Source organism: Natator depressus, chromosome 7 (assembly GCF_965152275.1).
Source record: "Natator depressus isolate rNatDep1 chromosome 7, rNatDep2.hap1, whole genome shotgun sequence".
In the NCBI taxonomy this organism is placed as follows: domain Eukaryota; kingdom Metazoa; phylum Chordata; order Testudines; family Cheloniidae; genus Natator; species Natator depressus.
Window position 1 is genome coordinate 52,714,180 of NC_134240.1, and position 16,591 is coordinate 52,730,770.

At 40.5% G+C, this 16,591-nt stretch overlaps 1 protein-coding gene across 7 annotated transcripts in view; it reads right to left on the reverse strand.

Annotated features, from left to right (window-relative positions):
• The window catches only part of PPP3CB (protein phosphatase 3 catalytic subunit beta), a 68,136-nt gene that overhangs the window by 13,636 nt on the left and 37,909 nt on the right, over positions 1–16,591 (reverse strand). For all 7 annotated transcript variants that reach the window (XM_074958439.1, XM_074958436.1, XM_074958437.1 and 4 more), the window contains exons 9-10: positions 10,171–10,296; positions 2,882–2,959 (exon numbers count right to left, since the gene is read on the reverse strand). In XM_074958439.1, coding sequence (XP_074814540.1) covers positions 2,882–2,959; positions 10,171–10,296 — 204 coding nt within the window. The remainder of the gene's footprint in view (positions 1–2,881; positions 2,960–10,170; positions 10,297–16,591) is intronic.

Here is a 16,591-nt window from a genome sequence, read left to right on the forward strand (position 1 = left end):
TCAAATAAACTGGTTAGTCTCTAAGGTGCCACAAGTACTCCTTTTCTTTTTGCTGATTATAAACCTGGCCTTGCTCACCTTAAGAGGCCAGTAAAACCAATGCCTCATCCACAAAATCTAGTTATCAAAACTACTGATACTGTAGCTTTCACAACTATCACGTTTCATTCTCATGGCTTTTCGATTACTAAATTCTTCACTGACACCTGAATCAATTACAAGCCCTACCAGCACAACATAGCGGCAGCTGACATGTACAAGACACAAAAGGTCACCATTCTGGTACTGATTCTTTGGCAGACTGAACTAGTCAAGGGTAGACAGCCTTTCTGCATAGGCTTCCGAAACAACACACACACACACACACACACACACACACACACAAGAGACAGACAGACACATACACACACACTTACACACACACACACACAAAGAGACAGACAGACAGACACATACACACACACTTACTTACACACACACACACACACACACAAAACAAAACCAAAGAGTTCAGTGGCAGAGGTCTGCAGAGTCAGCTGGAATATGTGAGGATTCCTTTACCTCCCAATTCTAGGGACTATCTATTTTTGCTTGTAAATTTGCACCATTTGCAGGAATTACCATTACCAAAGGACTGGAATAAATGCTGCACGTTCCACAGAAGAGAGTGACAGATTGGTTGGGAAAGATATAAATGCAAACAAAAATTACCAAGGAGGCTTTGGAGTGGGAAAAGGAGGGCCATCACTGCCTCCTTTTGCTCCGCTACAGCGCAGGAGCTCCCTCCTCATCCCTACCATTTATTTTGGTTTAGTTTACTGTGGGCAGAAGGAAGGCCCCACAGCTAGTTTTTTCTTTCCCTTGTTGACCCTCAAATGGAGAGATCAACACCATTAAAGCCATGGTCACTTCCAAAGTCTCCTCTGAATATTCAATCATCTGGGGAAGAAATCATCCACACTGTGGTACATGGAGACGTAGCCATATGTTGCACTCAAGCAAGGCAGGCCAAAAGGTGGAAGGTGAACTTGGAATGCTATATTATATATTCCACACCTTCCACAACCCAAGTGCAATACAATTATTAATCTGAAACACATTTAGCAATATTATTATTCTCCAAGAGATCCACATAACTATTATAAATACCACATGAAACTGATGTGTTCGTTACTATTAAAAATATTTCCTGCTAATGACAGGTACAGACCTCAAATATTTTGTTGAACAAATGATCATATAATCTAATCAAAAATATTTCTGAACAAAAGCGTCTACAGATTGGGATTTGGGAAAATGTTTGTTAGCTACTATAGATTTAAGTTAATAGATCCATTTTCAACCATTATATCAACACCTCTGTAAAACTGCACAGCATACATATTACTTTTTTCCATGTAAAACTAGTCAGAAGACGCTAAACGTACCATACAAACAAGATTTTTGGAACATTTTCTAAACATATTTCATGCACAATTTTGAAGTAAAATGTTCACACTAAAAATCATTATAAAGAACAATGCAAACTGAATGCTCCCTACACATGCAGGTCCAAAGATAAAATATTAGAGTTTCATAAAGAATGAAATTCAGTAAAAAAGAGGAATGGAAGAAAGGAGAAATTTTCATGCACAGAAAGACAAATGTCTTGGAACAGGACTTCTGATTACACGAATACAAATCTTTATAAATATTTTTAACACACTGATAATAAAACAAAAACTCTACATCTGTATATCAGTATATAAATGTGTTCTGTACTACTAATATTCATACTATGGATCTATGAAGTCATATTTCAAAACATTACTATTCTGTCTGATCTGTACCTTTTTTATTGCCATATGAGAGTTGTACTTCAGATACAGAGTGCAGAAAAAAAAAAGAAGTGAACGATGGAGAAAAAAGTGAGTGAGACAAATTAAAAAAACCCAAAGGTATTTTACCTGGCAGTGCTAATAAAGAATGAATTTGCAAAAGAAAAGTGAAGGAAATTAAAAATTGCCACACTTAAATTAGTTGAATAAAAAGTGGAAAATGTTGGATACATTTTACAATTCTGATAAACAAGGAAAATTTGTCAAGTATTCGGAGAATCTATTTATGAAGAGAAGATAGAATACATCAAGCAAAGAAACTGTTAAAGGAGAGGAGATAAAAAATACAAAAACAATCAAAATTAGGAAATAGTTCAACTACTGGACTGAAGAGGGAGCATAATAAATGCTGAGTGAGTCTCTGCTGGAGAAACTAAATGAAAGCCTGCCATTTTAGAGAATGAAATAATCACTTAAGCATGTGAGTATTCCACCCCCACCCCACCCCAAATGCAACAGGATTACTCATATGAGTAACACTGCATGTTGAAGTGTTTGCAGGATCAGGACCTAGGGCTGTATTTTTAATTTTCACGTTTCTGGCAACAACATAAATGCCAGGAAAATTCAGGTAGTTCATACAGATAATCAAAACCTTCAAGATGTGAAAATACAGCTTTTATCTACTGTACAAATTTATTTGTTACTGTTTTTAATATAATAAGTAAGGATTAAATTCTGATGCCCCAAAAACAGAGACAGTGTCAAGAAGGGTTTTTAGATAACAATTACTGTTTATCCAAGTGTAGTATCAAATCAACTCTATTCTTCAGGTAAAGTAAATTCTAGGAATTTTTGAAGACGTTTTGTTGAACAGTACAGCAAATAATATTATTTAACAAGACTATATTATATTACAAATATAAAAATACTATCTAAAGAAAACAAAAAACCAAGACAATATAATTTTTTCCAACATATAATACAATTGGTCAAAGTCTCAACCACTACTATAGAAACGTTCCCATGAAAATATAGTACTTGAGATATAAAGGTGACCTTACCGTCAAATTGGTCTTCTCCCTCAGTCATTAATTCATCATCAGAGCAAATGCTCAGAACATTCACCAACATTTCTGTTACTGTGTTGAAAAAAATAATAATGAATTGACTGACTGTACATTGCTACATATATTAATTCATACGTGAGGTGTAACAAATTGTCTGCACTTACGGCTGACAAAATTTCCCACCCCAGTATGTATTTTTTTCAGCTGCTCAGCAATCTGCTCTCCCAGACAGACACACTTTTCCTAATGTGTATATTCATGGAATGTAACATAAAAATATGATGCTAAGGTAACACCACTGTCCAAAGACAGAGTGCTGGAATAGCATCACAGACTTCCCTCTTTTCCCACACCCATGGTCCAGAATTAGTTCTTTTTAGAAAGGATCTCCTTTCATAAGTAATGATATTTCTACATTCAAGCAATCTTGAATCTGATGAAAAACCAATAAACTCTCAGCTGTAGTTTGTACAAAAGCTGATCAATTCGGACTAAATTTTGAGCAGTTAGCTAGTATCATTGAAATAAAAAGTGGTTCTAAATACAGCCTTTGGAGGATGAGATTTCCAGTCTCCCCGATTAACCACAACATGGTGCAACAGGAGAAGGGATGAGAGAGAAAACCAGTAGGGGAAATGGAACCCAATATTTAAAAATATTATTTATGTTTGTGACATGGATAAATGCCAACATTATTTTTCAGTTGATAGAAATATTAATGGACACTACCAGCAAAAACACCTTGCCCTATTAAAAAGCATGATGGACCACCCCTTTCAAGTGCTTGAAAAGAGTGTCCTTAATGTAAAAAGCTGTGAATCTGCTACAATTACTCTTTTAGGAAGTTACCTTGTAATTCCATGCAAATGTATAGATGACAAGAAAAAAAAAAGAAAATTGTGAACCTTTCAAAGTATTTAGTGAAGGCACACAGAGGAGAAAAAAAGCATTAAGCAGATTTTCAAATAATCTTTAAAGTGTATGGGGAACTCTTCACATGAATTTGGAATACCCTATATTAATAAAATGACAAATCATTTCACGGATCTCTCTAGTACTTATTACTGTATTAGCTAATGAAGCCAAGCTAAATCAAATCATTTCACATGGTGCTTCGCTGACTACTTAGCAAACAAAGGCTAATCTACATGGCTCAATGCTAGCAGCAGCGCGTAGGGTATGTGTAACTACATTCAGCAGCAAAAATCAGGCTGCACCCACACTGCAGTGTGTACCTACACATGTTAGTAAAAGGTGCTAGGGCAGAAGGGAGGCAACAGGGAAAGGCTCAGCAGCGGGGAAAATCTACCAGAGCCTTTCCCCTCTGCTGGAATGTTTCTCTGCAGCAGGGAAAATCTCTGGCAGCTCTTTGCTCCCGAAGTCTTTCCCCACCACAGGGAACTGCTGGAACCTTTCCCTGCAGTAAGCAACAGCTCTGGTAGCTCACCACTCCAGGTGCCTTTCCCTGCATTGGGGAAAGGCTACTACAGCAGCAGCAGGGAGCCTTTCCCCACTGCTGGAGTCTTACCCTGCAGTGGGGAAAGACCCTAGCAGAGAGGCACTACACTGCTAAAAATAGCAGTGTGAGGTGCAGCAAGGGCACACTGTTTGGGTGAACAGTGTACATGTCTGGGAACAGTCATACTCACAAGATTCAGGTATGTCCTTACTCTACTTGCCTAAGCAGTGCCTCACTGCCTAGACTGCTATTTATACCCATCTAGCTCTGCATGTAATGTATGGACTCTACACTCCTTTAAAGGCAGTGTGCAGTGTAGACTAACCTAAAGAGAAATCCCCTTGCACAAATTCTACAACAACAAACTTAATTTTCTCAACCAAGACAATCTACCTTAATGAGCAACAAACAAAAAAACAATCTTTACCCGAGTAGTAGGTACTCTCATTAAAAGAATCTCAACAGTAAAGAAAGATCATTTGTCAAAAGTCAAACATGTTTGTATGCAGTGTTGTTGTAGCCATATCAGTCCCTAGATATTAGAGACAGAAAGTGGGTGAGGTAATGCCTTTTACTGGACCAACTTTTAATGGAGAGAGAGAGAGAGAGAGACAGACAGACACACACACACACACACGCAAGCTTTCGAACTACACAGAGTTCTTCTTCAGGTCTGAGTGCCTTTCCCAGAGCATTAAAGCTGAGTACAAGATCAAACAGATATGTGCTATTTATGCTAAACTATCAGTTCGATCTTGTACTTGGCTGTGACACTCAGGAAAGGCACTTAGACCTGAAGAAGACCTCTGCGTAGCTCGAAAGCTTGTCTCTCTCACCACCAGAAGTTGGTCCAATAAAAGATATTACCTCACCCACCTTGTCTCCCCAAACATATCTGTAAGCAGAATGGCTTGACAGTTTGCAAGAAATTTAAGATGAAAGTAATGGGCAATGAATTATTATTCTCCCGCACCTTACCTCCCAACTTTCTTGAGTCAGTGACTGGGGGAATTGAGAAATGTTCGTCATATGCCTCAAACTGTACTAGTGGTATAACTGAGAACACACATTATCAGGGTCAAAGATAGAGAGGTCCAGATGCCCAGTCAGTTTACTGGCAAACTGGCATTATGCTGATTTACACAACAGAGGATCTGGCCCTGACATTTAGTGAGAGACTGGTCCAAAGTGTGACTGACAATTCACTAGAGTCTTAGTAATTATTTTTTCTTTAAATCTGTCACTTTATTGCCAGTTAAAAAAACAACACCACACACAACTTCACTACAACAAAGCTTTGAATCTGCACTATGAAAGAGTATGGGGACATAGCTTAATATATAAAAATGCACAAGTCTCACTTTTTAACTTTTGCCAATGCAAATACTGTAGTTTTAAAAAGAAACATGTTGTGGAAGTATAATGAAACACTTATATTTTGATACCAAGTAAAGTTGTAAATCCTTTTAAGAACTGAATAGTTTTACCAATTGCTCTACAAATATTCCCCTAATGCATAGTTATAAATATGTTTCACTGCTGTTTAAAAAAGTAAATTTTAGGCTCTGAATATATCCATTATATGTAAAATGTGAAATTACACACATAGTCAACCATTACTTCCACATAAATGTAGAAGGCAGCATAAAAGGAAAATAAGTAATATATTTCCTAAATAGAGTGCAATGTAATTGTACATCAACAAATACATATTAGAGAAATTACAGCATTATTTACTGTTATTTGCAAAGTGCCTACAATGTGCTTGGCACTGTGTAAGATAAGATACATTATACTCTCATACAACAGAAGTCCTTTAAATCACAAGGACTCATAGTCCAGAATTTCCACATTTGTTCCTGTGGGACAACAGACATGTAAACTCCTCTGACAGATTTTAAAAGTAAATTTAAACAACGTTACACTACTTTAGGCATACTAAATATGCAAAATCCTCTGCTAATAATTTAAGGCAAGAGGCAGACTTAAAAACTGATGAAGAAAGTTTGATTTTCTGCAACAGGGTTTCCCATTATTATATTTTTAAAATATTCAGAGATGTTTACACATTTTATAAAAAGACATTCCCTGACCCAAAAATCCTCTACAATTCAACACAAAGATGTGCTACCACTCCTCATGTAATTTTTTTAAAGTTACCATATACCTCATTAAATTCTCATACACTTCTCTGTATATCCTTATCCTTACATATCAATGGTGAGGTATGCATAAGTGAGTGCATGTATAGGGTAGGGTGAGAGACATTTTCTATGCATTATTTAGAAACCACACAAACACTTTGAAATATCAAGGTTGGGGAGAGTTTAGCTTTTTTTTAAAAAAATACCATCAGGTACATTAAAACAAATGAGCAGCATGGCTCAAGTATAGCACAACTATTACAGCATCCTTCTCTACAAAGCTGTAACCCAAAATCTGACGTTCTTGCATGTTACCCCAGAATGCGACAGTACTGCAGCAGTCAGCTATTTTGTGTGTTCAGTTACTGCTAGCTGAAAATCAAACATCACATAGTTAGGAATAATTTTAGGCCCAGGAGCATAGCCGGGCAGCTGCATGTCTGCAGTTCTGCTAATCAAAATGGAAAAAACGTTTGGACAGCCAACCTTGGTTTCAGGTGCCTGACACAAATTTTATTGTTATGACTAGAAATGCTTTGATAAGAAATGACTAGGTTGCTGAAACTAGGAGAATTGGTGATCCATCAGGGCTTACTATGGTGATCCACTAGGAGTCGCTATGAGTTATGTGATTGAAATTAGTGTGACAAAGTTCCTCCTCTGCCTTGGTGGGTCCTGCACTTATTGGCGGATCTGCTTGCCTCAGAGATTCACGGCAGCCCTCAGTTTGGCCACTTTTCCTAGTGGCTCAAACCTGCCGTTCACTCAGCTAACCTCATCACTGACCAGCACGGGGAAAAGGAAGGAGAACAATCCCCACAGTCTCCGCTGGTCCACCTAGTGGGTCGGGGGACAGGCCAGGGACCTTCCCCTCTGGTGGGACCCACAGTGCAGGTCAACTCCTCCTGTATCCAATAGAGAGTTGGGGGGCGGATGGGGGAAACCCGGGCCCGCCCTCTACTCCAGGTTCTAGCCCAGGGCCCTGTGGATCACAGCGGTCTACAGTGTTTTTTGTAACATCTGTGTGACAGCTACAACTCCCTGGGCTACTTCCCCATGGCCTCCTCCCAACACCTTCTGTATCCTCACCACAGGACCTTCCTCCTGATGCCAGATAGCGTTTGTACTCCTCAGTCCTCCAGCAGCACACCCTCTCACTCTCAGCTTCTTGCACACCCCTCACTGACTGAAGTGAGGTCCTTTTTAAACCAGGTGCCCTGATTAGCCTGCCTTAATTGATTCTAGCAGCTTCTTAATTTGCTCCAGATATCCTAATTAGCCTGTCTGCCTTAACTGGTTCCAGCAAGTTCCTGATTGTTCTGGAATTGCCCATTACCTTACCCAGGGAAAAGGGACCTGCTTAACCTGGGGCTAATATATCTGCCTTCTATCACTCTCCTGTAGCCATCTGGCCCCAGCTGGGGTCCCGGCCGCCAGCACCACTCAGCCGGCTGCCGGTCTGGGTTCCGTCAGGGGCCCCCTGTAAATGTAAAATTTATTACTGGCACGCAAAACCTTAAATTAATGAAGACTTGGCACGCCACTTCTCAAAGGTTGCCAACCCCTGTGCTACAGCTTATGTGTGTGTGTGTATGCACTTGAGACCTAATAAAGAGCAGTTTTAGATAAAAGTACTCTTGTTTGTATCAATCATTTATCAGAACAGGAGCTGTGTCCCCACTTGATTTATTGCTTATACGGCCTGAAACAGGTAAGATATCACTGCTCTGGGTTCTGAAAACACTGGGTAACAAAGCCTGTGAGGAAGAACCCCAAAAGTGATCCTGATTCGGGTCTCCTGATTGAACAATGGACAGCCCCAAAAGCAATATCAGCCGGCCAAAACCAAGTACACCGGACCCCCGCTAGAACGCGGGATTTGGGATCCATGCGCAGTACCGCATTAACATGGGGACCACATTATAGCGCGGACCACATTAAAATGAACTACAATTAATTAAATTTGGGATCCATGGCCACGACCGCGTTATATGCGAATTCTCGCTATACAGACGGGCGTTCTAGCGAGGGTCCGGTGTACATGGCTTTTTAAATGTAATATTTTTTAAAATGTATATTAAATGCTTCTTTAAACTGTTTTTTTTCTATATCAAGAATTCAGAATGGTCAACAGTAAAATGGAGATCATTTATATTTTGGCATTTTCTCAACTTTAATTATGGTCTAAAATGAAACTCAATTTTACAAGTACACAAAATTTATCTACATGAGTAGAAAGGCAATGGACCATACTGTCTTTGTTTTCTCACAAACACTATGATAATTTAAAATGGATTTTGCCATAAATTTCTTCCAATTGGCAAAGTCAGATTTAACCTTTGGTTAAAACGTCAAAGTGTGTGCATTTCTGAAAGCCAACAGAAAGAAAATACAAGGGCCTTTACTAACTTGCACTGTGGTTGCAGCAGTGAGCATATGCTGGCTGAACAAAAAAAATCTGGTTTAATAGCAACCTTATCTAATTACCAGCCTCTCAAGTAAGCAAAATCAAGTAATTTCCCAAACACTGAAAGGTTAAAAATAATCCACATTTTCATGAGCAGCAGCCACCACTTAAGTGTCCCACAAACTGTATAAGTAAGAACTATACATTTATTGTACTTAATAATCAATTGTCCAAAAGGTCACTATATAAACTGACGATTATTGACATTTAGATTTCATCACGTAATTACATATGAACAGAAAACTCTTTCCAACTCTTACTCTTTCTTTTATTTGAAATCCATAAAGTAATTTGCTACATACACTGAGCATATTAAAAAAAAGTCTAAACCATCCGATTGCAATTTCCCTCAGAAGGTATTATTAACCCAAATCTAGAGTCCTGCATTTATGCAACTGGTCTCAGGAGTACTTTTCAGATACATTTGAAGAGCTTTCTACAACCCCTTCACCAAGATACTATAGCATATATTGGTGGGACTTTAAATAGGACAACCTAATGTCCAACCATGACTGCTCTGATTTTTACTTAAACCTACCTGGAGCCCAATTGTCCTAAATTTAAAATTACCAGCTCTGGAGGGAGGGAGGTAGAACGGGGATATCTATTAAATTGTATTTTAGGAGAACAATGATATGTAAATTGCCCTTCATCAAAGGTAAATCTTCTGAGCATTATAGAATGTTAAAAGAACATCCATCATAACTAGACAATATTTAAGAATTCTACACCATTAAGATTAGGAAAGTAAATTATTCTGTAGAGTGGAAACAGTTTATTGAAATTGTGTGTTGATTCAGAGAGCTACTTCAGAAGGAAGGCTGTTTTCATTAAACTATGCAGACAAGTGCCTTAACCTCTTCTAAACGTTTCCATTCCCTCCTCTGCTCCATCAGACAAAAATCAAGCTACCTCAGCCAAAAGCAGGGGGAGCAGAGAACTGTAGACTACCTCATGTCTCAGATCACCATCCTTCATGGACATGTTACAGCACTTTCACATGGGGACTTACAAAACCTTGCAAAAGGTCTTTTGGGACAAGCGTTCACAATTCTGCACCCTACTTAGACAAACAAAGGAGTAGGTGGCAATGATGAACATAGTTCCTTGAGAGAAATCATACACTTAATTTCTCTCAGGTAAATATAAACCTGCAACACCCATACAAAACACAAAGACTTTATGAGTTTGCTTGTACAGCATAGTTCTCTACCTTTTTCTCCAACAAATGGCAATGACCACGTAAAGACATCCATAAAATTTGGTAACCAATAAGGATGTGGAGAACAATTGAACTGTCGAATATTCATCACATTATTTTCATATTTTAACACAGCAGCTGCAAAACAACATTTAGAAATTAAGGCAAGAATTTTTTTCCTTAACATTAAGTATAATAAAAACAAAATCATCAGGAAGATTAGATTATCTTTTCCCATATGTATGGTTATATTACACCTTATGTAAAAATATATGCAAGAGACACTCTATGATCCTTTACTCATGATTACAATGGAACATATTTCTAACAGAGAACTTTGTTATATGAAAAATCACTTTATGTTGCAATTTAGAAGAGGTACATTTTAAGGAGAATACGAAATTCCACTGATACTTAACTTAATAATGGACACAAAGGAAAAACTACTAAAAGTGCCATTTCAGGTATTGTCACAAACAAACATTCAATTCAAAAAACAACAGTATAACTGGCTTCAGATTTTTTATTATTCCACATTTTAAATCAACTGACTACTGGCTACACATTCACAATCAAATTTCAGTTTCTTTTCATCACCTTCAAAGCTCTGCCTACCTCTGTACCCTCCTTACTTACAATGCCTTGTCAAGCCTCAGGCTGCCCTCCACCTGCCTCCAACTTTGTCCCACTGTTTTAGCTTCTCTTACAATTATTTCCATGCCTCCTTCCACACAGTATGGTACTACATCCCATAGCTTATCTGCATGGTCCCTGCCCTGTCCACATTTGAAAGCTTACTTTTACAGTGTGGCTTGCCACGAATTGAGCTGACTCGTATATAAATTGCCTACTACTGGTTCCTCTGCCTCTAACCTCTATTTCTCAGCTTGTATTTACAATGTGAACTCCTGAGAGCACAGAGCATCCCAGCCAGTTTGGAAAGCACTCAGTGGGTGTAACAATCTGTATGAGAGGGTTACTCACTTTGTGCAGTAAATGAGGTTCTTTAAGATGTGTCCCCCTGTGGGTGCTTCACTTCAAGTATTAGAGATTTACAGTAGCAGTATCTGTACAGGTCATGCGTGCACAGTAGATGTCTCACGGTGCCGTTGCTGCCTCATCTAGCGTGCACGCAGCCCAATCCCTCCAGTTCCTTCTCTACTGTGAAGTCCTTACTGCCAACTCCAAAGTAGAGGGGACGAGGGTGGGCAGTGGAGCAGCCACAGGGGAACACATCTCGAAGAACCTCAGTTACTGCACAAGGTGAGTAACCCTCTCTTCTTTTTTGAGAGATGTCCCTGTGGGTGCTCCACTTCAGGTGACTGTAGAGCAATGCCCCTCAGAGGTTAGGAAGGACTTTGGGTTCGCTTGTATTGTAGAGGCAAGTACAGTTAGGCCAGTTATGGCATCAGGCCTCAAATGATTGCATAATGACCAGTAAACATATGGACAGAAGCTCAGGTAGTCGCTCTACATGTGTCTCTTACAGGTACATTGTTTAGAAATGTCAATACAGAGCATGTGGAATGGGATCTGATGTTCTGTATTGTGTGTTTGGGTAACATTGTTGAATGCAGGTGGAGATCCATTTAGATAGTGTGAGTGGATATAGCACTGCCTTTTGAACGTTCGGTCATGGACACAGTCTCAGGGACTTTCAGAAAGGCTTGGTTCTATCTAACTAGAACACTAACACATGTCTAACACCTAATATATGCACAATGGTTTCATTTGGATTCCCGTGTGGTTTATGGTAAAACATGGGAAGGTGAACTGGTTGGTTTATATGAAAGGGTGATGATATTTTCAGTAGGAACTTTGGGTGGGGTCGTAACGTGACCTTGTCCTTTACGAATATTGTGTAGGGAGGATCAGTCAAAAGGGCCCCTATCTCACTTATTCGTCTGGCATAAGCAATAGGTGATTAAAGGTTCAAATGGCGGTCTGGTGATGGATTTCAATACCAGGTTTAGATCCCATGCCAGAGTGGGTTGGCGAATCTCTGGGTAAATGTTCTGTAGAGCGGTGAGAAAGGGTTTAGTAATTGGATGCACGAATATCAAGGTCCCTTTGATCCCATGACTGAATGCTGGAATGGCCGCAAGATGCACTTTGATCGAGTTTGTTGCAAGACCCGAACGTTTTAACTCCAATGTGTAGTCCAGCACTAGTGGTGCTGCAGTGGCAGTCAACTGTTTTTCTTGACACCATGAGGAGAATCTTTTCCATTTCTGAGGGTAAGTTTTATGCCTGGTTGATTTCCTGTTGTTTAGTAATACGTGTTTGACTTGTTCCAAACAGGCTAACTCACCATAATGGAACCATGCAGAAGCCACGCTTTCAGGTAGAAGTTTCTCCAGATTTGGGTGAAGAGTGCAACTATTGTTCCATGACAGAAGGTCCGTCCGAAGAGGGAGAACTCGTGGGGCGCATATCGCCATGTGTATCGGGTAATGATAAGAACATGGCCTGTCTGGCCCACATTAGGACTATCCGGATGACCTTAGCCTTTTCTATTCGTATCTTGCGTATTACTTGTGGGATCAAAGGGATCAGTGGGAATGCGTACATGAGTGTTGCATCCTATGGGATGAGGAAGGCATCCCCCCGTGATCGGGATCCCATCTCTGCTCTCGAGCAGAATAGTGGGCATGTGTGGTTTGTTGGGGATACGAACAAGTCGAAGGGGGGAGAAACCCATCGTTGGAATATGGATTGGAGGACTACATCTTCATTTCCCATTCGTGTTCCCAAGAAAAGTGTCTGCTTAACGTGTCTGCTGTCGAATTCTGGCAGCCGGGAAGGTAGGAGGTTAAGATGTTTATTATGTGGTGAATGCACCAGTTCCACAGTTTCATGGCTTCGGTGCATAGTGAATGTGATCAGGCTCCTCCTTGGCGACTGATGTAAAACATGCAGGTAATGTTGTCGGTCATTATGCGAATTGATTTGTTCTTTATCAGTGACAGGAAATGTTTGCAGGCATTGTGTACCACGCGCAGCTCGAGTAGACTGATGTATAAGTGGGTCTTCTCGTCAGACCATTTGCTTTGAACCGTGTGTTGGTTCACGTGGGAGCCCCATCTATCAGGGATGTATCTGTCATGATTATTATCAGGGGAGGGTCCTACTGGAAGGGGATGCCCATGCATACATTTTCTGGTCTTGTCCACCAGTATAGAGAGTCCAAGACTTTTGGCGGAACTGTTAGTTTTTTGTGGAGGCTGTGCTTGCTGGGTACGTATCAGCCCTATAGGCAGTGTATACACATACATACACACACACACCCCCCACATATATACATACACACACACAGCGTATAGAGCTCAATCAGCCCTATAGGCAGTGTATATATAGTCTTGCGTGTCCTACCACAACTGTTGTGGCTGCCATGTGATCTACTAGTTGTAGTCCTATTCATGCAGGTTTTTGGGGGCTGCTGCTGATTACCAATATAAGGTTTGTTGTTGTGAATCTGCTCAGAAGCAAAGATGCTTTGGCCTCTATGGTGCCAAGGTGTGCCCCCAATGAAGACCAGTTGTTGTACAAGAATTAAGATTGATTTTTGTTCATTTATCCGCAACCCTAGATTCCTGAAGAATGCAACCGTCTTCTGGACCATTTATATTGCTTCTTGTTGAGTCGAGCTCTTGAGGAGACAATCATTTAAGTATAGGAAAATCATTATCCCTCGTTTGTGTAAATGTGCTGCCACTACCGCAAGGGTTTTGCAGAAAACTCTTGGTGTGATGGACAGGCCGAACAGTAGTACTCTGTATTGGAAGTGATAGTTTCCCACTGTGAATCACAGGAAACTTCTGTGAGCGGGATGTATGGTAATATGAAAATATGCATCTTGAAGATCAAGGGCTGAAAACCAGTCCCCATTTTGCAGCACTGGTAATAGCACGCCCAATGTGACCATCTTGAATTTTTGGGTTCGAACAAACTTGAGTTTTCTGAGGTCTAAGATGGGCCTCCATCCCCCCATTCTTCTTCTGGGTCAAGAAGTAGTGGAAGTAAAATCCCTTCCCTCTGTGTTGTGAGGGACCTGTTCTACGGCACCTAACTGCAGAAGATGATCTACTTCTTGTCGTAGCAGGTGCTCGTGAGAAGGGTCCCTGACGGAGGGGGAGGGGAGTAAGGTAGGTGGGTGGGAAGTAAAGGGAATGGTATAGCCGTCATCGGCACTGATAATTTTTGTGATCCTTTGACTGGTGTGGGTGGTGCCGTTTTGGATTTTCCCATCAGTGCTGACCGCACCGTTGGTGCCGGAAGTGGAGGCATGGTTCCTGGGGAAGTCTCGGCACAGTGTCCCTCACCAGTGAGGTTGGAGCCATGGAGAAGACGTGTCTATTTTTAGGCCTCAACTCGGTCTCTTTGTGGTGGGGCTTGGCAGAGGTCCCAGTGTGGACGGTGCCAGAGGTGCCCGAAGCATCAAAGGTGCTCACCCATGCAGTTGTCGGCATCAGAGTAGCGACCTGGCAAGAGACTGCCCTTTTTTCTGCGGTGCTCTCTGCGGCGAAGTTGGTGTTCTCTTCCTCAATCTTTTAGAGGATGGCATGTCCTCTTTTGCTGAAGTGGGGGTGCCTGGAGAGGATGAGGTCCATTCTTCTGTCTCCATTTGGATAGATTTCGCCATTAAGATAATTTTCAAGCGGAGATTCCGGCTGTGCCTGGCTCTCGCTTTTAAATTACTACAGTGGGTGCACTTTTGTGAGATGTGCACCTCACCGAGACATCAGACAGATAACAAGTGTCCATCAGAAACTGGCATCGCTTCACGACATAAGCCGCATCTTTTGAAGCCTGGGGAGCCAGACATCATTCAACAGTTGAATGTTCCCCACTGTGAGGAAACTATGGGGAAGGGGAAACTTAAAAAAAAAAAAAAATATATATAGTTTTTCTCCTTAACTTCTAGCTATCTAAGTGAAACTAACTACTACTAAAATCTTGCTGTCTAACTATCTAAATTATACTATTTCTACGTTTTTTGTGAAGAACTGTGAACACTGCCACAGAGCTCCATCTCAGGCTGAGGACGGTTGAGAAGGAACTGAAGGGATCGGGTCGTGCGCATGCTAGATGAGATGCACGGCATTGCAAGACATCTACTGCATAAGTTGGGACACTGCTATCTTAAATCTCTGATTGATGGCTCCAGGATGCACCGACACCTGAAGTAGCAGCCACAAAGACATCACCCGAAGAACCACTCTATGTTCACCATTTTTACAAAACTATAATGGATTTTATACAAAGTATGCCTTATGAGGTATCATTTGAAAATTCAATTTGCTGATCATTATTGTCCTGGTAAAATGTGTGGGGCAACATTGTACACAAAGTTGTAAGATGCTACTGAGACATATTCCAGGTTTGAAAAGCAGGTACAAACCAGTTCCTCAAAAACAAAAAGCAAACTGATGCCTCAGCCAGGTGTCAACAAGATCAAATGGACTATCACCTAGTTAAGCAGCCATTCTTTGGCAGGAAAAAGGGTAAGAGCGAGAAATTTACAAGGTGGCAAAGAAACAGTTGGAAGTTCCCCTCCCACAGACTGCCTCCTGAATCCCAGCTGGAGATGATTTTCAAAGAGGAAGAAAAGATAAAATGGGGAACAGATGCCCCAAATCATCTCTCCATTTCTACTCACGGCATCAACAACACTTGAAGAATAAAGGAAGCATCATCGGACTTGGGAGGGATCCTGGCTGAAAGATTCAACCAGTAAAACTGCTAGAACATATAGTGAGAGAGACCCTTATGCTTTGAATTCACTTAGCTTATTAAGTTAGGTATCAGTTGCGTTTTACCTTTTATTTACTTGTAACCAATTATGACTTTTATGCCTCATTATTTGTAGTCACTTAAAATCTTTCTGTCGTTAATAAACTTGTTTTATTTAAACCAGCGTGTGTTTGTATTGAAGTGTTTGGGAAACTTCATTTGGGATAACAACATTTGTGCATATCATTTTCTATTAATGAAATGACAGACTTTATATGACCTTGTATTGTCCAGGAGGGGCTGGGCAGTACAAGACGCACATTTCTGGGGAAAAATCTGGGACTGGGAGTTTGCTGGTGTTGCCCTATAGCATAATTCATGAGAGGCTGGCTATAGCATTCATATAATATAGCAGATTTACATGCTGGAGGGTGGATGTAGGCAGAGCAGGAGTGGCTGCTCTCACAGCAAAGCAGTGTAAAAGACATCCCAGGTTGGAGAACTGAGGGGACGGAGCTGTCTGTCAGTCCATATTGCACCCTGAGTAATGTCGCAGTGGCTACTTCTAAAAATGAAAAGCATACTTGGTTTTATCATTTCTGGATATCATCATTATGAGAGATTACCACAGTTTATTTTACACATTCTCATTTATTTTACACAGTTTATTTTACACTTTACAATTATGCCCATATGTGTT